Source organism: Crocodylus siamensis, chromosome 7 (genome assembly GCF_052110815.1).
Source record: "Crocodylus siamensis isolate JL-2025a chromosome 7, ASM5211081v1, whole genome shotgun sequence".
NCBI lineage: Eukaryota > Metazoa > Chordata > Crocodylia > Crocodylidae > Crocodylus > Crocodylus siamensis.
This window is the reverse complement of record NC_143401.1, coordinates 27,137,140-27,161,667: the sequence shown is the minus strand read 5'-3', so window position 1 is coordinate 27,161,667 and position 24,528 is coordinate 27,137,140. Positions and strand designations below refer to the sequence as shown.

General features: G+C 42.3%; 1 protein-coding gene across 14 annotated transcripts in view; it reads right to left on the bottom strand.

Moving 5' to 3' along the window:
- Nucleotides 1-24,528, bottom strand: part of KAT6B (lysine acetyltransferase 6B) — a 223,128-nt gene that overhangs the window by 85,760 nt on the left and 112,840 nt on the right. For all 14 annotated transcript variants that reach the window (XM_090058679.1, XM_090058676.1, XM_090058677.1 and 11 more), the window contains one exon: nucleotides 10,200-10,308. In XM_090058679.1, coding sequence (XP_089914805.1) covers nucleotides 10,200-10,308 — 109 coding nt within the window. The remainder of the gene's footprint in view (nucleotides 1-10,199; nucleotides 10,309-24,528) is intronic.

The window sequence follows — 24,528 nt, the reverse complement described above, 5'->3', positions numbered from 1 at the left end:
CTAGAACTAAAAGCCACGAATAATGAAGCTAAAAAATCCAGACATACTTTTAGGTGCTAGAGAAGAAAGTTCATTATGAATTTATATTTAATTAAGAGCAGAAAGGCATTTAATAATATATTTCACATTATTTAATAGATACTTGCGCGTGCATTTAAAACTAAAAAGATGTTTACCATGTTCACCTGAATCTAAGACGAGGACCCCCACATATAAAATAGGGGGTGAGGAGCGCCTCACCATGGAAACACGTTATAAAATTTTCTGTGTCTAGAATCTAATTGTTCAGAGGTCATCTCAAATTCAGAGTCATCTTAGATTATGGTAAATATGGTAAATAAATCATTATAAAGTGTCTGGAGACAACTGGGGAAAATATGCTAGGAGACTATGTTGCATCTCAAGGCAAATGCAGCTAAAATTTTTGTGAAAATGTAAAATCATTTCTATGGGCTGATGAGCATGAAAATCCCACCAGCTGTCAACTATTTTGGAGTTTAGAGAGCAAAAAATGCTATTAGTTTGTTCTTAATAACACACTTACATTAACAAGCATTAGTAGACTCCATGTTTAACAACCTATAACAACTGAAAAAACAGGTGCAACAATGAAAATATGAATTATGCAATTACAAAGTCATTTTTATAAATTCCTGGCATTGGCAAATCCATTGTTTAAAAGAATATTTTAGTTCTATGCCAAATTGTTCCTTCCAATAAAGCCTAACAGGTGCTTCATAAAAATCTGCTCATCAGAAGAAAGGGCTTCTAGATGGGCTTGATATTAGTCACCAATACAACACACACGTTCTCATATTCCACAAATCATACCAGATACATTAACAGGCTAGAATGTTATCAAAAACTAATCACCAGCATACTTCAGTACAGATACCCAAACATAATCCATTCACCCTGTGTAAGAACTTTTTTTAATTCAACAAGCAAAGAATCTTGATTTAAATTATGCATCTTAACCTCATTTTATATTGCTATCTTAGTTATCTTCCTAAAGAAAAGTTGATTCTCAATGGACAGAAACAACTGACAACAACACTGACCTTCAACTAGCTATAGCTTTTGCCCCTACTTTGACATTTCTTTATAACTAACAGAATACACTACAAACACATTCAAGCAACTACGCAGCTTGACGTATATTTATTCTGATTTGTAATTTAATTTTGTGCTGCTATTACGGTGAATGCTATATTCCTTATTTACTATATGATTAACTCTTTCACTTGTGATTAATTTCAAGTTACTGTTGATGGAAATTGAAATTAACTTCTAGAATTCAGCCAATTAAAGACTAGAAAATCAGGTTAACCATGCCAGATACAAGTACAGAGTTCATAACTTATTTTACATTTAAAATTGATGTTAAACAAAGGAAGTATTGTCTAAAATTAACTAACTGAACTGATTATTTCTAGTAATAAATATTTTAGAACTAGTACACCTCGATCTCTCCCACCTTGACTGTGTACAAAAACAAGTTTATCGCTTCAAATTCTGGTTCCATGTACTGAGCTACTAACTTTCCCAGTTCAGTCATTTCACTGACTTCCTTGGGACTATCAACAGCAGACATTACTGCTTATTTTTAATTAAAATTATTCTAACAGTGAATTTAAACATTTACAGGTTGCGAGTTACTTTACGAAAGCCTTACTCTTATTCACCCTGGTTTAGTGTTCCATTGAATTCTGGGTCTGATATGACATTTTATAGTCAAATTAAGGACAAATCTTTTAACCTAGTTGCTGTATTTTCCTCAACTCTGACTTTGAGAGTTGATATATCTGGTTGATAGAAAATGCTTGTTTATATCAACTAGATATGACAAATCATTTAATTCTTTTATCTCAAGAACCACGAAAACAATTACCATTATGTAAATGACAGCAATAACTATCATCCTGCATATGCTGCCAAATTAGATTTTAATGTCAAGTTGCTAATATTTTCTGATCTTCTATTTTGAAATTTTCTATTATGCTAGGCCCGTGGTTCTCAATCTCATTACACTTGAGACACCCCTTGTTAGACTCAAGGCACCCTTTGGAAAATGCCAGCTATTAGCTTTCTCTCATTCCTTGACTACACAAATTGCTATATAGCAATTCTTCTGTAGCAAAGAACTCAGAAAGACCACAACAGGCCAGTATTTTTTGACATTATAAATTCCTATTTGAAATATCTTGCAATTCATATGTAGGTCAGTGCACATTAGTGCTAATATTATGCAGCACCCCACAACACCATTAAAAGGGTCTCACAGTAACCTGATTAAGAATCACTGTGCTAGGCAATGCACACATCATGACATGGAGCAATAAGTGGACAGATAATGGAAGTCAGTTTCCAAATCGTCTTATTATTAGCTCCTATGAATCTTCCAATTTAAAATTGTGTACTTAATCCCCTCCAGATTCATTTTCAAATGTTCCCACCTTTATTTCGTTTCTCTATTACCCTTCAGTGTTCCTACACTACCATTAGGGCTGTGCGAAGCTTCAGTACCCGATTCAATTCAGCGGAGATATGGCCCGATTCAGTGCCCAAATCTCTGAATCCAAATCAAATCAGGATACCCTTTAAACTCTTCAAATCGAATTGGAGAGATTCAGAAAGATTTAAAGGTGTGTTTATGTCCAAATCTCCAAATCATTCTGAATCTCTCCGATTTGATCCGAAGGGATTAAATAAAGGGTCTCCTGATTAGAATCTTCAGATTTGGATTCACCCGAATCGAATTGGGGATAGTGATCCAGATCAACAAATCAAATCACTGTCCCCAATTTGGGTTGAATACGAATCAAATATGGCCCATTTCTCACACCCCAAGTTACCATCACCCAGGGACAATTGTAGGATTTGAAAAGGGAGTGGCAGAAGATGTGGCAAATCTCCACATATAACACCACCCATTTTTCTCAGTTTAAAGAGAAACTAGAAATTTTACTAATATGCTACAGGACTAGCACTACAGTGTTCAGTTTAAGATTAAAGCAAAAACAAAGATAACAACTAGAATGCACACTAATTTGCTAGATAATATATTAAGTTTTAAAACAACACCTAACCAACTAGGCCAAAAATAGTCAAAATAATCAAAAAGATATTATGTCATTAGTCCTGTAGTCATTATAGTTAAATGTATGTCTCATTCAGATTCACAAAAGAAAATCTAGTTTTCTTAATCTTCTTGACAGTGCCTCCAATATTTCACTGTCAATCATTTCTACATCTGACAGTCTGCAAGGCTATGAAACAGAAAAGAGACATTACAAGGAACAGCTAACAGACAGAAAAAATTGCAAAAGAAAAGATAGTTTGAATAGTGGAACATGAAGCTCATTAAACAGGATAGATGTGAAGTGGAGAGAAATTAGCAGGAATCAAGGAGATGGTAATGAGCCATGAAGCCAACTGACTCCCTCACCACTGCTCGATTAGAAATGCCCTCCCAGGCAGTTGGTTTTAAAGTTTGGGTGGAACAGGAATCCAAGAGGGGGGGTCCAACTGCACCCCTCCTAGATCTGGCCCTGCCTTCATCCTCTCCTCCACACTAATTCTGTGATTTCTCAGCCTAATTGTCACAGCGTGGGTCCTAGGAGTGGCCGTGATCCCCCTAGCATTCCCTTACCTTGCCAAGTTTGCTTCAAAGCACCCTCAAATCTCACCTGCCACGTCTTGATCTCATATGTATAAAAGGGAGGCTGCCTTTCGTCCTCTTTGACATGGTTTTCTGTTGGACATGGTTTTCTGTTGTACCCTGGCCCCGTTCTGTACCAGGTGTCTCGATGCACCCCAGCCTTATGGGCTATGCGTGGCTCCAACCGCCCCTTTACCATGCTCCAAGCCTCGCTGATGTACCGGACGTTCTTCGGTCTTAGCCGCAGCCCTTGGCTCTCTCACTGCACCCCCTGGCGCTCGTCAATTGCTGTCCCCTTTGCCTGGGGCTTCTCGTGCTGACCCCTTCTCTGGGGCTTCTCATGCCGCCCCCTTTGCCCTGGGGCTCCTCGCACTCAGGTGGGCTCAGGTGACTGTAGCTGTGCCTGGCCCCAACTCTCCTCCTCAGGGTCTTGAACCCTCACAGGGCTCAGACGGCCTTGGCCTTACCTGGCCTCTGACTCTCCATCCCTTCTCTGGGGCTGGGATCTGTGCACCCCAAAATGCTGTGCCCTCTCTGGTGCCAGGGTCCCCACGCTACCATGGGTCCCCTATGAAGCCTCCTCCAACCCCTAATAGCCTCACCCAAACCACCGGTTGTAAACAGTAAACAAAAAGCTCAAGCCCCTAGGCTACAACATAAATTCAAGCCACTCGGCTATCACATTAGTCCCGCCACATCGGGGTGCTCTATCCTTCTCCCAGTCTCAGAGCTATACCTGCAGTCTGACTTCTCCTCTTTGCACAGTCTGGCAGAGCCCCTTCCCCTTTGGCTGCCAGCAGAGAACTGCCCGCCTGGCCCCAGCCTGGGAGTTATATAGGAGCCAGGCCCTGGCCCCTTCGGTCAGCTGACTCCCACCGGTTGCCCTGGCAACCTGCAGCTGGGACTCCCCACTCACTGCTAGGCTCTCTCCCTAGCAGTTTTTCTACTATAAGGAGCAGGGCACCTAAATGCTCTGCGACACTAATGTACATTTACACATACTTTCTAATATCCAACTCTCCTCCACCACCTTCAACTAGCTATACTTTTTCCACCTAGTAACTCAACCTCCCTCTGACCTTTTACTGTCTTGAGCTGACCAGTTTAAAAAAGTGAGATGGTATAAGATACCATTTTCACTCAGTCTTGTGAGGCCCATTGATTAAGAATTGAGACAGAACATGGCTATTGCCACCCAGTTCTGATGAGCTTCCAATGCACCTCACAAATACTGCCCATCTTTGATGTGCCTTCTGCATCTCACACAGGCCTTGACCTGGAAGTCTCTTCCACCTCCCTGTCACCCTCCACTTCACTACTACAGAGCAGTTTACATAGCTCAAAGGGTTGCTGCTAGGGATGTGAAAGGTTAAACGATTAATCTTAACTGCATTTAACTGATAAGCGCAGGGATAACTAGTTAGTTTACTGGTTATCCTTTAGCTCTGGGCCAGCATAGTCTGGCAGGAAAGGGAAGCCACATGATGCCACAGCAGGAATCAGAAGGCAGAGGGCAGGCAGAAGGGAGAAGTCAGGAGAAGGAGCAAGTGCAAGGGGTGAGGGAGACTGGTACCCATAGCCTAGGAGGAAAACAGGAGCAGCCTAATGGCTCATCAGTTAAACAATTAGCTACTGGTTCACAGGCGCTCCCTCCCTCCCAGCACAGGGCTTCCCATGCGTGGAATGTGTTGTCTGGCTGGGCTTCCCTCCTGCCCACCCCCACCATTCAAAGGGCTCCAGGAGCTGAAACAGCTCCCAGCGACAGCTGTGCCTGAGCTGCTTTGTTATCAGTTAATCGTTTAACCAATATACAGGCAGTCCTCCACTCACAATGTTTTGAGTTACAACATTTCACACTTACAACATGTATAAATTGACACCCTGTTTCAACTTTCTGATGTCAGTTTCAACTTTACAATGCTTGGTCCAATGCAACGCTACATCAGTGAGCAAGTTTGCTGCATCACCCATCTCCCTGGACAACATCTGTTCAAACTTCTTTGGACCCTTTCTTTAAGAAAGCAGACAAGACTCCAGAAAAACCTGCAGTCAAGACTCCTGAGACGACTCCAGCCAAGAACCCTTCAAAAAGTCCAACCAAGAGCCTTTCAAAAAGTCCACTGAAGTCACCTCGAAGAAGTCCTTCCAAATCAATATGATTGCTATTTACAATATAAATACATTAATGTAGCTATATTACTCATCTATAATTGATTGAGTACAAATTCTGGGTTATTTTTGGTGAGAATAGGGTATTGGGCCTTGGTTCAGGAACCAGTCCCCCATTTATAACATTGTTTCCTATGGGAAAATCGGTTCCAAGTTACAACATTTCAATTTAAGACACAGTTTTCAGGAACCAATTGTGTTGTAAGTCCGAGGACTGCCTGTAATTAGAAAAGGCTAAAAGAATATTATTTTAAATAATATTTACATCCCTAGTTGATGCTCATTCCAGTATCCTAAACTTATTATTTCTATAGTGTCAGAAGGACAGTACTATTTTTGAAGATAAATACAAAACTTCTCACAGACCTTGCTAAAGTTAGACACATTAAAAGCCACTTGTGATGGAAACAAAGACCAGAGAGAACATTGAAAAACGTGCATTTATGGCGGGCATTGCAATTTAAATGTAATCATTTTAACAGACTTGCTCAACAGAAAACTAGATTATTCCTAACCCTACAGTTTCTGTTACACTGGCTCCACAGTGAAACCTGCTTAAATGCACACTGCAATGTGCAAATTACAAGCTTAATTACGAGGAGCCTCTACTTAGCTAGAAGTTTTCCTGTTTATATGCTGTTCTGAGATTGATTTTTATTTTAATAAGTCATCAGTAGCTAAAGTTTAGCCATCCAGCAATCTGATTGGCAGTCTCAACAGTTCATTCAGTATATCTAATACATCTGAGGAACTAATTAAAGATAATTTGGTCTTAATGAGGCAGAGAGAAAGTATCAGTGTTAATTCAAATGGAAGCTGATCCATGAAAGTCAAGGCTTCCAATTCTAATGCTCCACAGAACTGCGCAGAGTTGTTATATAATGGAAGAATAGCTGATATTTAATACAATCTGATTAATACAATCTATGTTTGCAAAACAGCAAGGGAGTAATAACTAGTAACCAATCCCATTTAATTCCTGAAAAATATTATACAGGCATACCTCGGAGATATTGCGGGTTCAGTTCCAGACCACCGCAATAAAGCGAATATCGCAATAAAGCGAGTCACACGAATTTTTTGGTTTCCCAGTGCATATAAAAGTTATGTTTACACTATCCTGTAGTCTATTAAGTGTGCAATAGCATTATGTCTAAAAAACAATGTACATACCTTAATTAAAAAATACTTTATTGCTAAAAAAGGCTAACCATCATCTGAGCCGAATGGCGCTGATGGAAAAATGGCACCAATAGACTTGCTCGACACAGGGTTGCCACAAACCTTCAATTTGTAAAAGCGCAATATCTGCGAAGTGCAATAAAGTGAAGTGCAATAAAACGAGGTATGCCTGTATTTAGGTTTGGTAGAAAGTATAGGCAATTGGAGTGTCTCAAAGTGTTTTTAAAAAAAAACACTTTAGAAAAGTAGAAAATAAACCACAAAGAAAAGCAACTCTGTAGTAATCTGCTAATATTCATCAGGAAACATGCTTATAGAAGTCTGTCCCAGGTAACAAACTCAGAGGTGGTTAATAAAAAAAAATTCCTCTCATTAACTGAAAATTTCATCTTGTCATTTTAGAGGTCCCTATTTTCTACTTTGCTCTGTTCCATCTATCTATACCAGGGGCAGACAAGTATTTGGGCCCATGGGCCACATATGCAGTTCTGGAGAGCTGCCAAGGGCTGGTCAGCAACCCCCACCCCACCCACAACAGCCTGGAGCCCACATGCCCTGCAGCTCCTCCCCACCCACACCAACAGCACACAGCCCCAGCCCTGACTGCAGCCTGCCCTGCTTTTCTAGGCAGCCCAAGTGGTGGTACTGGCTCCTTCTGGCTGCCACAGTCATTGGTCCCAACCCCGTGGTACTAGTGGGGACCTGCATGCACAGCTCTAACCCCGGACCACCCCATGCCTGATCCGGATCCAGCCAAGCGGAAAGGACCTGCTCCAGACTAGCCAGAACCCATCTGTGCGACCACCACCTGGGCCACTCTGCGCCTACTCCAGAAGCTACTGCTGAGCCCAACAGAAAAGCACTGCCACTGCCAGGCCCTTCTAGCTGCAGCTGCCCGGAGCCTGGGCCTAGGCTGCCCTGCTGCTCCTCTTCACCACCATCGTTGCTGCCTCCGGCCTGCCCAGTGGCACACCAGTGGCAGTGCAGAGGAGCTGCAGAGCAGCCCAAACACAGGGTCCAGATGGCTGCAGCAAGAAGGGCCCAGAAGTGGTGAAGGGGAGAGCCCACTTTTTCCAATGTGGAACAGCAGCTTTTGCTCAGCCGTCACAGCTGCTGCCGCTGCTCAACATAGGTGGGCAAGTCTGGAGCAGGTGCAGGGAAGGCCGGGTTGGGGCTGCATGTGCAGGTTCCGGCAAGTCCAGAGCTGGGCCCCGTCTGGAGTGGGCACAGGGTGGTCCAGATTTAGGACTGCGCATACGAGTCCCTGCTAGTACCATGGGACTGGGGCCACTGGAAGAAACCACCTAGAACGGCAGTCCTGCTGTGGAGACATCCCAATCCTATTGTGTGCCCAGGAGGCAGTAGGATGCCACAGGGGCTAGATGGGACCAAGGGGTCTGCCGCAGGCCGGACAAAGCCCCTCCATGAGCTGAATCCGGCCCACAGGATGTATTTTGCCCACCCCTGATCTAGGCACTTGTGCATCCCATCACTACAGTACTGGAGCCATTCATCATCTTTGAACATAATACCCTCACAACTAAAAGGGAGGAAAGTCCTATTATCAAAAACATAATCAAATATGATACAGAAAAATTAGGGGTCAGGGTAAGCCTATACCGCAAAAGGCATTTTCATTAAAATTCCCTTAAGGGAAACACAGCTTGTAACTGGAAAAAAATTCTGCTTTCGGTTAACCACTTCTCCAAAAAAGTGGAATTCTCCAGCCAAAAAAGAATCTTTATGGTGTAAGTTGTGTCTGCACAGAGAGTTTTGCCAACACTGCTATATCAGTGAAGGGTTTTTTACACTCTTGGACAACCCAGCCTTGCTAGCAACCTTTGTAAGGTAAACCTGGCCCTAAATGATTTACCCAAGCTCTCACAGGCAGCCTATGACAGAGCTGAAAACAACTGAAGCCAAACCACAGAGCCAAGTACCATCCATGTATTTGAGTATATCTGATTGAAGCTTCAGCTGCACATAAGCTAGATTTTTACTTTAAATTTTTCTAATAGTTACAATAAATTTAGGCTTTTAAAAGGCTGTCAACTTCAAATTTAAATTTTATATACATTTTAGGGTGTTAACCAATCTCAGTAGTTCTACCAATGACTCATATCCATATTGAGTGACAGACAACAAAACAGCACTCCATATGGAACTGAAAAAAAAATTATGATCTACCCAATATTTCTTTTTTGGACTGTCTCAAAAGTTACTGCTATAAAAAGTACTGTCCTAGAACAGTTTAGGAACATGTCAGACAAAGAACTTTTATTTTGCACTTTGGATTTCAAATGTGCAAAACAGAGTTCATGAAAATCAAATTATTTTGAAAAAGTTATTAAGCTAAGGGGTTGAATGCTTATGGAAAGCTCATAGCAAACTTTGAAAATGAAGTAAGTCTGATGGAGCCAGTCTCAGAGGGAAGTGCAGTGAGCCACACAAGACTTAAGAAGCTGGGAAGAAGTAAAGGTAGGCTTTGGCATAGGTGATGGGAGCAAAAGAATTAGCAAATCAGCAGTTACAGTTTCACAGTACCATATCTGCAGGAAAATAATTTTGTAAGGTAAAAAGACATAACTTTTCAAAAGCTGCTTTTGAAAGTGTTCCCTCCAAGTTGTAGACTTACAGAACTTCCAAAAGTTTTAAAATAAATATTAAACTACATGTGAATTACTAGTAAACAAACAGTTTCAAGTGTTTAACTAAAAAGATCATTCACGGTATCATCTACAGTAATGACAGAAAACTGTTTGAAAGTTTAACAGGATAGTTAAACAGGTAGCAGGATTTGGATAATGTCCAATTTCTTAGTGCCTATGCCCAGCCTCTTCTGAATAGTGCAATTCAGTGTTTATGAAAGGAGTAAGATCAACAGCCTTTAAGACCATGGGCAAGATTTTCAAACTTCAGTGCTAAGGGAAAGTTCCTAAATAAAGCTTTTCAGCAATTTTGTAAAAAAAACAAACAAACAAACAAACAAAACTTTTAAAAACCTGGGGCTCAGGTTGCCCAGTATTTCTGAAATTCAGGTCTGAATAAATACTATGAATGTACAAGTCTGATTTTTAGCTATCTACTTTTGAATGCCCTGGAGGAGGGGCAGAGTTGTTTGGGGGTGGGTTTACCTTGAATAGTAAAAACAGACAAAAACATGGATCTACAATATGCATTAACTTACCACTGCTACCACAGTCTGCACAAGACAGCAGTTCTTCTGGCTTTTTTTCACGATTAGATTCTTTAGTCCCCAAACAGAAGCTACATATTGGAATAGGATCAGCTCGTGGCTAGAGCAAAAAATAAAAACAAGCTGTGGTTAGTTCTCTTATACAGAAGCGATATTCCAATTCTTGTCCTAAAAAATTAAAAACATTATTTCCCCTTATTTTCTTTTTTTTGTATTTTGATTTATGAGACAATTGCTTCAGTATATGAAGTTTTTTTTTTCAAACTGACATAGTATCGTAGAAGTCTTCCTCATGACTACTATTTAGTATTAGTGTCATTCATCATGGCAGCATCTTTAAATGCATCATAAACATTAATTAAGCACCAATCACAATGTCCTGGTGTGTTATTCTTTTTTAAAGATGGAAAACTGTGGCAGAAAAGTTAAGTGGTTTGCTCAGAACTGCATCATGTCAGCAACAAAGGTGCAAACTTGTGATGTAACCTTTGTCAACACCAACTTAATACTATCGTCTAATAAACAAGACCACTGGTACACAATGAAACTTAAAGATAGCAAATTTAAAATGGATAAAATGAACTTTTATCCCTGCACTCAAACTGTGGAGCCCTTTGCTAAAAGATATTTGTAGACAAGATTTAAAAAAAGTACAAGCTTGGGCATTCATGTAGAAAAGCAAAAATAACCAGAACTTCATCAACAATTAGTACCAAAAACTTTGGAAGAGGAACAAACCCTCACGGTTCAGGCTTTAAAACAACATAAATATAAGGATGTTTTTTCTAAGGATGTTATACCATGACACTCCAAAACAGAAGCTTTCCACCATCTTCTGAATCACTGGATACAACCAATGTCAGAAAAGATTTCCATCTAGATGAACCACTGACCAAATTCAGCCCATCAGTTCCTATTTTCTACTAATCAACATTTTCTATAAGAATCAGCAGGCCAACAGTGTTAAAAAATTATGCTAAAATTTTTTTAAATATTTTTTTTCTAACATACAGCCCCTTCCACAATGCACATTCATTCAGATTAGAAAAATCACCTGAGGAGTCATTATATTTGCTGTTTCTAATCACATATGAAACAAGACAATATCTGAGATTTAAATAAAATAATTTATGTTTACATTTTTGATGTGTTAAAGCAATTAATTGCATTCCTTTCCTAGAGGATTCTTGTATTATGTGTTCATGCAGTGGTGGATCTAGGATTTGGAAAAAGGGGTGCAGATGCTAGGGTACATCATCACATGTAGCACAACACATTTTTGTCAAATTACAGAGAAACTGGAAACTTTACAGATATGTTAGGAGCCTTGCACTACATTATTCAGTTTAAGATCAGGGACCAATTGAGCAACTGCAGCCTCAACTACTTCATAGTCTGATGGCTGGGGAACTGGCTCCAAGGTTGGATCCAGAGAGTTGTAGTTGACAAAACCAAATCAACATGGCATTCAGTGACTAGTGGCATCCCCCAAGGCTCCATTCTCAGACCTGTACTCTTTGTCCTTCATAAATGATCTGGACACTAGCATCAGAAGTGGACTGGCTAAATTTGCTGATGACACCAAACTCTGGGGAACAATGTCCACACTTGAGGACAGGCTGGTGATCCAGGCCGACCTCAATAAGCTTGCAAGGTGGGCAGAGGAAATACCTGATGGTATTCAATATGGAGAAATGCAAGGTACTCCACCTCTGGCAAAGAAACCCGCATCACACTTATAGGCTCAGCAATGCTACACTCACAAGCAAGATGACTGAAAGAGACTTGGGGGTCATGAGTGACCACAAGATGAATATGAGCCACCAATATGATACCACAGCTAGTAAAGCGAACAAAACTCTGGCTTGCATCTACCGACACAGGTCGACTAAGACCCGGGATGTCATCCTCCCGCTGTACTTGGCCTTGGTGGGGCTGCAGCTGGAGTACTACATCCAATTCTGGGCTCCACAATTTATGAAGGACGTGGAGAAGCTTGAAAGAGTCCAGAGAGGCATGCGCATGATCTGAGGGAAAGAGAACAGGTCCTACAAAGAAAGGCTGCGAGCTACAGGACTCCTGGAGAAATGGAGGCTCAAGGATGACTTGGCCTATAATTACATAAGGGGTGTGCATCAGGATCTGGGGGAACACCTGTTTACCAGAGCACCCCAGGAGGTGACAAGGTCCAACAGTCACAAACTCCTGCAAGACCATTTAAGCGGGATATAAGGAAAAACATCTTTACTATCCAAACCCCCAAGGCCTGGAACAGACTCAGCCCCAGAGGTGGTGCAAGCACCTACTCTGGACACTTTCAACAAACATTTGGACACTTATCTTGCTTGAATTCTTTAACCCTACCTGACTTTCTGGCCCTCGGGCAGGGGGCTGGACGCAATGATCTTACGAGGTCCCTTCCAGCCCTAATGTCTATGAAAACTGTGAAACCAATACCATCTAGCTACACCAGCCCAGAACACAGTACAGGCTGTAAAATCTATTTTTAAAGCAGGTTTCAAGGTTAGGTTAGCATGGACTGTGTTCTGTGCTGTCAGATATACTATTATTGGTATTCAAGCTAACTAGTTTACAGCTAACTAAAGTATCTTCATAGTATACTGAAGTTGCATTTCTGTAGACTTATCCTTAAGTGTATTATTACTTAAACATTTGCTTCGGCACAGCTCAGTCCTTCAAATTTGTTATTTTATGGTATGTCCTTTCAAGATATAGTTATGGGCATCTTGACAGTCACATACACCTCACCACATGCAGTGAAAATCCACCATGATTCTAGTAGGATTAGCCTTAACTTTGACAAACTTATTAAGAAAAATGGAAACGTTATCTAGTGTTTCAAATACACTACAGACAACCAATGTTCCCTCTAAGGAGTAGCAGTCCGTGAGCGTGCCGCTTCAGTCCCGCCTCCCCCTTTCAGTGCGGTGTGGGACGCTTACTGAAGGTTAGCTCCTCATTCCTCACCCAGGGCAGGCAGCGGGGCCTGCAGCCGGGGGGCTATGGCTAGGGCCTGGGATGGGCTCCACAGGGGACTCGGGGCTAGGGGCGGGCTCTGCCATCTCCATATCACCTCAGGAGGCACATGGTGTCAGGGCTGGGGAGTGGAGCTGTTCCCCAGAGCTGACGGTGCCCGCGGAGCAGTTCCCCGGAACCAGCGTAGCCTCACTCGAGGCAGGCAGTGACTCCTCCTTGAGGTGAGGCAAGGCAGGGATAGAGGCTGGGGCAGTGGGCTGGCGCGGGCTCCACTGGAGCCAGGGAAGTGCTCCACTTCCCAGCCCTGATGTCACGTGCCTCCTCACTCCCCGAGGCAATGTGGGGGAGCGGAGCAGTTCCCTGGAGCCGGCAGAGCCTGCACCAAGGCCCCAGCCTCTGCCTCACCTTGGGTAGGAGCTTACCTTCAGTAAGTGTCCCACGCCGCAGTCCAGCTCCTCTCCCGGCAGGTGTGTGGCCTTAAAAAGTTGGTGCTCAGGCAGACTTTTACTTGTGCGCAGCCACGCATGTGCACGCCTTAGAGGGAACCTTGTAGACAACACACACTTACTAGTTTTATTAATGATATGAATTGCTATGAATTATGTGCAGAGCTGAAAAACCAAATCGCCACCTTGAGAGAAATAATTGGGGGGAAAAATAGAACTGTGGCATTTCTAAGTCAATCATGTTTCCATGTAACCAATGGTTAAATGAATTTCAGTCAATAAATAAACCTAAACTGTTGGAATGCAACCTTGAATAACAAACTTGTTAGTGGGAAATATATGTGAGTGCCTACTTAACTCTTCATGTAACAGTTTAAAGACATAACAACTCCCCCTCTCCAAAAGTGACAATGCAAAAGTGTAGGGGTAGAGGATTGGGAGAGGGCATGCAGAATAAATAATTTACTGTTGTTACCCAAAAGTGCCCTCGAACTTCAGGCAGATTGGAAATGTTATATGCACAGACACAATCCAATACATCTCCATAATAATAATCCTTTAAAGAATTTACATAAAACGCCTACAGATTGGGTACCAACTTTGTCATTGATCTTAATGAATGTGTGGCAATCAGTTACAGAGTCATGGCTCCATCATTACTACCTACAACTGCTTACTTACAGCAGCCTGGGAACACTTGATCTTGTAAAAGGCAATTAAAAGCCCAACTGATTTTAAAAACAGCAATATTCCCCTGACAGAATCCAGTAAAAATTCAGTCTTTGCACTCATGGCATTCTCTCCGTCATTTGCTTTAATCGTGCTTTAGTCATTTCTGCCACACTTGCTTGATAAAATAATTTGTCAAGTGTCACATATCATTCATGTAATGTAACATTCCAGGGCTACAATCTCATTTATCTTTCCCAGATGATTTTTTTTTTTGGCTTAAGGAAATACATGGCCATTAGCCAACATTCATGCACTCACGCTCTCTCTCTCTTTTGTTTTTAACTAAAGGTAACATAAAGGACAAAGGTTGTTAGTAGTTCAGGGTTAGAAAGACCGATGTCCCCATACCAACCTAATAATAGAAAGTTTATAGATCCTATCACTTCATGATAGGCTTTCTAGGGTCTTACAGCATTGATGTGCATCTTCAGCCATTTATATTAATAACTATCTCAGAACATTATTATACAAAAAATAGCATCTGCTGAGCTACCAACAACTAAAAAAAAAATCAGAACACTAAGATTCAGGATGAAACTGCATACTGGCTGGAGGCTTATTTGGTTCACAATTGTCTAAACAGAGATAGGTTGATTGAAGACTTCATTATACCGGATTAGAATATGATCCAAAGAGAAACTAAAATGGCACCTTAAGCACTACACACATTTCTTACTTGTACCCATCATCTCTGTTAGTCATATCTAATAGTTTAATTCCTAAAGTAATATTCTCATCCCTGCAGAGGTGATTACTAGAGAGAGCAATGTAATTCCACTCTCTCACATCTTCTTACATAAATATCAGTAAATTTAGATTCTAAAATCCAGAAACTTGTTAATCATTACAGGAAGCAAGATAAAAGGGCATGATGGCTTTCAACATGAACTCACAACATCAGTGTATATAGAGAAATCTGGTTGTGTAAACTGAACATTTGACATAACTAATATTGTAATATGGATGATTTGCAAAAGAAAAGTCATGAAATAATAGTTTTGCCAGGGTGGATAACAATCAATTATTTAAAAAAAATTTGGATCTTTTTATTTAAATCAGATTTTATTTAATCTTTTTAAAAACTTTTTGTTAAAACGATTAAAAAAAACCATATATAGTTTTAATTTAAGATATGTTAAAAGCTCAAATATACCATCATGGAAGCAGGAGTATAACCTCTAATTATATAGTATTTGAGACAATATATTCATGTAACATTTTTAGAAGTTTTATAAATAGGTCACAACAGGCCATGGACTACATTAGGGGCCCAACCTTATGGGGCTCCCAGAGGCTCCTCTATAGATTACCAACAATTAACGAAAACCACTCTACCCAATGGGACTCAGTGCTCAGTCTAGAACAAGGCAGGCAAAATACGGCCCACCAGGTACCTTCATCTGGCCCACAGGACCACCCAACAAATTGTACCTTACCCAGCCCTTCCACTTGCAAGGGTGGGAGCGAGATACCTACATCTGCCCTCAACATACCCTGTTATGCGTCGCTTCCACCCTCATGGGCAGGAGGACCTGGCCCCGCTAGCACCGGGTGGGGCTGCTGCAGGCTTCCCTGGCATTCTGCTCCCTCTGGGCAACAGGTAGAGAAGCAGGGAGCAGGAGCAGGGCTGCAGGTGGGAGGGAGCATGGAGCATGGGGTTGGCAGCAGTGTGGAGCCTATGCCCAGAAGGTGGAGGAACTGCAGAGCTTGGCTAGGCACAATGTGGGTGCGAGGGAAGGTGGAGGGGTATGCAAACCCCCACCACACCACTGACGGTGAGCAGCCCTGGCAGGCAATGGGGGTGGTGCCAGCAGCAGCAGCAGCAGGTGGGGCACTGGTGCTCAGTGCTGGTGCCTGGCTCTGTCCAGAGCTGCACATCGCAGCAAATGCAGCCCCAGGTACTGGAGCCGGCTGGGCAGTGATGTATTGTGGGTCTCCAGCACCCAGGGGACAATGCTTGTATTTCCACCCCCCCACACACAACCCACCAACATACCCTATGCCCCCCAGACACACCCACACCCCCTCACAAATTCCCCCGTGCCCCATACACACACCCAACACATGCACACACCCTCTCACACACTGTCCCAACACACATACCCCAATTCCCCATACACCTCAACACAACATAAAAGACTACGAATTTGTTGTTGACCTATTATGCAATCCCCTCTATATATAGTATACAAACACAAATCACGACGAAAATATTTTTTGTAATAAAATTAAAATACATTATAGTAGGTCTTTGACTTTTAGTGCATGATTAAAATGATTTTTTTTTCTTGTTCTAAGATGGCAATCCTTCCCTCCCAAAAGGAGTTTTTATGGCAGGGGGAACTTCCAATGGCAATGGTGAGGGGATGTGGGGGAGGACTTCCAGTCTCAAGATGGTGACCAGGGGGCACAGCAACTGTCATGAGCCAGAGCTACCCATGCAGCCCCTGACAGCTCAAACTTCGTTAAGCAGCCCTCTGCCCGAAATAATTGCCTGCCCCTGGTTTAGAAGATTCCATTAGGCATCTCTGTGATATTTAGTTTCAGTTCTCAAACTGGATTTGTGAAGTGCAAAGCTTCAAAAAGTTAAACAAATAAACGAGATAAAAAAGAATGCACTTTTTGTAGAAAACAATGATTAAATTGAGGCTTCCTGCCTAGTGATTTATATTAATTTTATTTCAATCAAATCCACCCTGAGTTTTACTACAAACTCTAAAACATATCATATGGATAGTTCTTTTTTTAAATTGTCACTAACTATGTTAAAAGCATATCACTTAAACAACTGGAGGCTGAATGCTACTTGGCCTAACAACGTGTTATTGTTCCTTGAATAGAGCTAATTAGTCCACCGGAATTTTTCACCCATTTACTTCAAGTACTAGCAAAACATAATTTGTGTAATGGTTTAAATATAGGAACTTCACATATTTAAGTGGTTGTTACTCTTTCAAAAGATGCTGATTTAACTAATCATATGTAGCAGCCACCACAAATAGTGTTTATAAGGTTAAAACATTCCTGCCTTGGTTTAATGATTGTGTACTTCAAACAACTGCAGTGAAAGCAAATCTGCAGAAGTTTCACCAGATACATCAGAGGAGATTTAAAATGTACTCTTTGTATACATGCAGAAATGGAATGTTTTTCAAAACTCAGTTAAACATCTTTTCTGCTATTAGTTTCAGAGTATTGTGACAGGAAGTCTGTAACTCACATTTACCTTATCATTTTACTAAATATTAAACATAGTTATTTAGGTGTTGTACACCAGAGATGACTACAGCCAAATAAAACCCTCAGAATGAGAGAGGGAGAGCACTATGGTCATTCCATTGTCAACAATGGCTCCAATTTATGCCCATGAAAAACTAAAGAGCCTCCTGGAGCATGTTTCCTGGCCAAAGCAAGCTCTGGGACAACTAGTGTATCTTACAGTAAATACCAAAGCCAGGATTAAACTATAAAGTCAATAAAAACATTGTATATAAAGTTTTGAAGCAATTTATATGCAATCTTAAGCAGCTTGTTATTTTAAGCTTTCAAATGAACTTTTGCAATTTGCTAAGAGGCACTTTTTGATTAATGCTACAAATATACTATAAATGTCAAACAGTGTTTTACTTTCAACATTTACAATGAGAAATTAAAATTCTCTAGTGTGTTTTTTCCATACAGAAATGCAGAGACAGAGTTACTGCTATAAACAAAACTTTATTAATGTACGTCCATTAGAACACAGTGTTATAAAAAAACACCCATTTGAAATTAAAGAGCTACACAGGTCTGTTTCCAAAGACTGACTTAAAAAAAATTACATGTTACAATAGTGCTCAGGTGTCCTACTCATCAGGGTCACCCCTCATAAGGTACTGTAAAACCTTAGCTCTACCCTCTAGCCAAAGAATAGGGGCAAGTAAGTATTTTAACTTGCTTTCCTTTTTAAAAATGGTTGAGCCCAGAGCATTTGAGCAAAAGAAGCAGTCTAGGGTCTCAAATCAGATATGTAGAGCAGAAAGGGGAAACAATTAGTAGGAGGGTAAATAGCGTAGATATATTAAAAAGATACTACATTACACACAGGACAAAGGAGGCAGAGTATCACCTTGACTGGATAGTGGAAATTGGGTATGGGTGTTGGATTGTATATGAAGTAACACATGGATACGTGAACATGGTGGTTAAGAGGAGCACACGGTTCCTGACTTGAATGTTGATGGGAAGAAGAGAGATGTTGGCATTTCTAGGGTGCTTACCACAGCAGTTTTTATAGTTTTTTGTCTTAAATTAGAAAACAAATTCTGTGAGAAGGCATAAATAGATGAGGTAAGAAACAGGTGTAAGAGGGGTTCTGGTTCAGGTGATGAAAAAATGGGTGAAAACATGGAGCAGAGCTAAAAAGTCTCTCTCACCCCCAAATTCTAAACATATAAATGCTTTTGATTTTCTGAGGATGAACATTTTTACAAGCAATGATATTAAAATTAATAGACATACTTGGGAATTTGGAAGACTCATGATTTCAGTTGCTTTAAGAAAGGTAACTAGCTCTTGAAGATTCTTTTTTACCTACTATTTTACTGGGATTTTGGGTGGGCAGTAGTGGAGAGGCTAGTCCTAGAATATAGACATATACCTCCGTGTTATTTAAATTCAGTTTTAAAAAGTTAGTTGAAATTAGCATTATTTAAAGAAACTATCAAATAAGCATCTCAATCCTTTGTATTTTCTAACTGCAACTCTAGTTTACAATTCAACTTACGGCTTGACACACAAAAGTTCACACCGATTTAGAAATGTGTCACTATAAAGTTCATTTAACTAATGGAACTTCTGCCTTTAGCGAAGTCCTTAATCACACTATCATGAAGCTCCTTATCATACTTAGGTAAGCAGTATTTACATCTTTCATGAACAACAGGTACATAACACAAATAATAGTGAACTTTGTCCAGTGGGCCAGACTAATGCTTGTTAGTAGAGCTGTGCAAAAAAGCTATGCCTTGTTTCAATTTCGGATTTGGCCATTTTGGAACAAAGTGATTCATTTTGGTGGTTCGGATCACTGCTCTGTTTTGATTTGGCCAAATCTGTTTTGGAGGTCTGATGCTGTTTTGGAGATTCGGATCAGCCAGGGAGAGGCAGGCACAGCCAGGAGGCTGCAGGTTCTCCCATGGTTCCTCCAGCTGTGCCTGCCTCTTCCTGGGCAGGGTGGAGCCGCGGGAGAAGCCCACATGGCTGCCCTGCCCAGCCCCATCCCTGGCCCAGCCAGCCCCAGCCTACTCCTGGCACATAAAAAACAAAAACAAAACAAAAAAACCCAAAAAACAAAACAAAGAAGCTCTGCAATCACCAGCTCTGGCAGTGGTGATCAAGGCCTCGGAGGGCTTGTAGCAGGGTCCCCCCTGCGCAGTATGGGGCAGTGGAGGAGAAACAGGGATCAACCCCACCCTGCTTGTCACCTACATGGCAGCTGCCCCATGAAGTGGGTGCAGTGTGGCTCAGCAGGGCGCCACATGCTGTCTGGGAGCTGGGGTGGCTCCACGAGTCAGCCAGAGCCTGGTACCAGCAGTCAACAGAGCTCAGTGGACCCAGCTTCCAGACAGTGCATGGTATCCTGCCAAGCTACACTGCATCCGTACTATAGGGCAGTTGCTGCATGGATTCCAGGCTGGGGGGGATCCCTGCTGCCCCCCCCACTGCCCTGCGAATGCACAGAGGGTTCTGCCACAAGCCCTCAGAGTTCCTGATCACTGCTGCCAAAGCTGGTGAGTGTGGGGCTTTTTTTTTTAAATATTTCCAAACTGCTGGGGCTGGGGTCGATTGGGGAGCAGGGGCTGCATGAGGGCCAGAGCACCCACAGCCCCTGAGCACCTATAGCTGGTGAGTGCAGGGCTTTTTTTTAATTTTCTTTTTTAAAGTACCAGGAGGCTGGGGCCAGGCAGGGGATGGGACCCAGACATTCAGCCATGGGGGTTTCTCCCGTGGCTCCCCTGGCTGTGCTCGGAACGGGCTGCACCGAGCAGACTCGGGTGCTGGTGCTGGCCCGCGGATCTGGGGGCCCATGCCCCCCAGGAGGGCTGTGCCAGACTCCTCCTGGGGGCACATGTCCCTGGATCTGCATATGAGATGACAGCAGGCTGCTGTTCCTCCCCCAGACCACTGGGATTGAAAGGGACCTCAGGGACAGATCGCAGACACTGCCCAGCTAAAGATGTCAATATCAAAGCAGTCCATTACCCTCTTTCCCTTCCCTCTTCTTAGTTTCTGCTTCCCTGCAAGCTTGGCTCTGAAACATTTCTGAAACGTTTCGGATGGTTTCATTTAATTTGTTTTGGAGTGTTGCATTTTTCATTTTGGATTCAGTGTTTCGGGTGCCAAAACGAGCCAAAATGCCTCCGAACCAAAACGGATGCCAAAATTTTGCACAGCCCTACTTGGTTACACCAGGACATATTTGTGTTAAGACATTTAAAGAACTTTAGCATTTATTCCTTTGAGATCAGTAGCAACAGAGAACATATATTGTCTTCTGGCATGCTCTGAATTATTTATGACTTCCAGAAAATTTCTCAATTGTTCAACAATTAACCTCTAACACCATATAATGCCACGGTCCCTAGTTCCCAGTTCCACAAATCCTTGTACTTTGAGTTCCACTGAATTCAATGAAACTATTATTCTTTGGACAGCAGTAGCACTTAGAAACTTCAGTTAAGGATCACAGTCATGATGAATTAGGAATGGTGCTTTAGGGTGCTGTTCTCTTTAACAGAGTTTTCCCTGTTATGTACAGGTATCAAAAGAATGGAAATTATTACCCCATACTTAAAAAAAAAATCTAAAATAGTTACAAATGTTTTCAAAAAGCACGATTTCCCTCTCATCCTTTTCTCAAAAGAGTCTTCTCAGAAACAGCTGAAAACTTGATATCTGCTAAAAAGAGTAAAGCATTTTCATACATACTATTACAGACATTAAATATTTATATATTGTGGATAGAGACAGCATGCAAGTCATTTCAAGCTAAAACGAATTTTTACGCTAAGTTTGAGGCTGGGGTGAAAACTCTGTTAAATGGCAATTGCCACAACCTTCTTGTTGGATCCACTGCCAAGGTGCCATAATCTTTATTCCTCTGCAGACTACTAAAATCTGTTTAGAGCCACAAAAAAAGGCTTCTGAAAACTATCCAATTAGAAGGAAACATCTGCTTTTCTAGCATTTCCCTTACTCATAAATGTTATTAAATAGCTCATATTCTGCTTTTAATTTTGACAAGCACATTTGAGCAAATGAGGGTTCTACATACCAAAGCAACACCAGAGGCAGTGCACCCTTTTTCAGCAGTCTCAGAAGACAGGCCAAGGACCGAGTTGGTCACTGGGACTTATTTATCTTTCAGCTATTGACATAATTGGTCTTAGTCACAGTCAAGGCTCATTAGCAGGATATTAGAGCACCTTAAACTGCACTTCCCTAACTGGACCTGTATTCTGAGTAAAAAATGGACTTTTTACTTCCAGACCTGACAAACCCATCATTTTGCAAACAATTTTTTTTTGAGGGTGGGAGGGAAAGCATGGACAGGAGGGGCATGGCGGGGAGGACAAAAAGAGGGGACAGGTTCTCTACTTGCATTTGGTACAATGTGTCTGACATGATAATTGAGTCAGCAGTTGATTATACCAACACAGTTGGGATTTAGGCTTCAAGTGTGTAATAAGCAGGAGCAGATACTATAAAAAGGAATCCTGGAAATACTTTTATAGAAAAAAGGTGTATAAATTAGCAAATAAGTAGAAGAAAATTATAGATAAAATAAAATTAGACAGATAGATAGATAGATATAAACCATATATAGTTAATTTAGGGCCCTGAATGAAAAACTCCTAAATGGTAAAGTGAAATAGCATCTACCATTTAAGCAGCTTTCATCCAAAGATCACAACATACTTTATATGATCGTGAGTGAGTCATTTAGCACATCTTCCTCAGATCATCTGGAAATTACACAACTTCTTCATATTGATGTAGAAGGATTAAACATGTAGTAAAGCAGTGGCAGGCAAAATACGGCCTGCGGGCTGGATCTGGCCCACCAAGTACTTTCATCCAAGCTGTGGACTCCCCCCAAAAATTGTTCTCCACCCAGCCCTTCTGCCCACAAGGGTGGTAGAGAGGCACTCATGTGGTAACAAAGGTCAGGGGTTAGGGGTGGGACTTTCAGTCCCAAAACAGCAACGAGGGGGAGGGGCAACTGTCAAGAGGAGGGGCTACCTATTTGGCCCTCAACGGCTCACCAAAACTTGTTAAGCAGCCCTCCACCCAAAATAATTGCCCACCCCTGTAGTAAAGCATTATATATAATGTTTAAAAACAAATATAGTAATTAATATAAATACTTTACAATCTGTTCAAACCTTCTACATCCATATGAAGAAGGTGTGTCATCATTCCCGGGTGATCTGAAGCAGACAGACACACAAAGTGACTTGCTCAAGACCACTGCAAAAAGAGTTCATGACAGAGCCTGAAATAAGTGTCATATTGTTTGAACTCACAGTCCTATGCATTACCCTCGAGACCACTTTTTATTCTGACGCAAGTAGTACCTAAATGCACAAAAATCAAAACTAGCCAACCTAACAAGATTCATTCCCGTTTTTGGAAACACTTTGTGCCCACCTAGTCTCGAGGATGCACTCGCATACCACCTTGGTGCGTGCGCTAAGGGTCAGCCGCTGTGTGGGTTCCAGCAACCTCTGAATGAGCCCACAGTCATCCCAGGATAAGCCCAGAGACTCGCCTGCCACGATTTTGATATTATTTTCAGTGGTGGGCTCCCCTTTAGTGGGCTTCCTCAGATTGGCTGCAACCCTTGGTGGGTATTCATGGGGCTCTGCCTCCCCTACATACCAGCCACACACCAGCCTCTAGGTTGGCCACTGGTGTTAACATGGCTGTGGGGTCACCATGTCTAGAAATGCTGTTGACTGTGGCTCAGCCCAATGAACTAGGTGGTAAACCATAAGCCTTTTGGCTTTGGACTAATATCATGCGTGGTCCATAATCTACATAAGCAGGTATAAAAGTACTGCTTTAAAGTGTGTTTATGGAGTACCTGTAATAAAATCTGCAGCAGTTTCAAGAGGTAAACTGCATCAATTCTGAATGGGCTAAGTTTACACATAATAATTTTCCTATATGAAAGTTATTGCTGGTATGTTTATTTCAAGGTCAGTGTTTTCCACTTTGTGCCTCACTTCCAGGTGCTCAGGGACAGCATGATTTGACAGTAAGGAGCAGGAGGAAAGGGTTGCAGGGGGAAGAAGTTAGGGGAGGACAAAGGATAAGGGGGCTACCTGACCCCCTGGATTTATTTTCCCTATTGTACCAGTGGGAGGGGGACAAACACAAGGCAAACTTGCAATAATTCAATTCTATACCTGGAAAACTGTAACAGATTTATACATTTCCCTTTTATAGAATCTCATTATTGAGGGGTTGTCTTGTATTCACAGTAATCTTATATTCAAGTAAGTGCAGTAAACAGGATGGAGCCGCGCAAACAGAGCGCGCAAACAGGGTGGGCTGGGGGGTGGGACTGTCCCCCAAGCCAGGGAGCACCCCCGGGGGTATCCCTCCGAGAGGCACCAGGTCCCCCCAGCGAGGGAGAGCAGGGGGGCGGGATCGCCGGCAGGCACTTCCGGCAAGACCGGAGCGCCTGATTGGCGGTTAGAGCATAGGCGGGAAATTCAAACCGCAGCCTTTAAAAGCTGCGGTTTGATGTAGCTTCCGGCACTCGGGAGCAAGGAGCAGCGGGGAGAGTTAGGACACAGGCACACGGGTGTCTTGCACACACGTGTGCCCCCTTACCAGACCCGGAGCAGAGGTGAGAGAAGCGGAGCAGCAGTGGGGGCAGCAGCAGCTGATCCCCCTAAGGTAAGTGGGGCAGAGGGGCCGGCGCAGCTGAGCCGGATCCAGAGGGGAAGCCCCCTGGATCCCTCTTAGCTGAGCCGGTAGGGAGCCGCGCTCCCGAGCCACGCAAACAGAGCGTGCAAACAGGCGCAGTCTGTAAGAGCGCGCCGGTGTTCGCGCCGGAGGGGGAGCAGGAGGGGCCGAGAGACCGACTCTTGTTA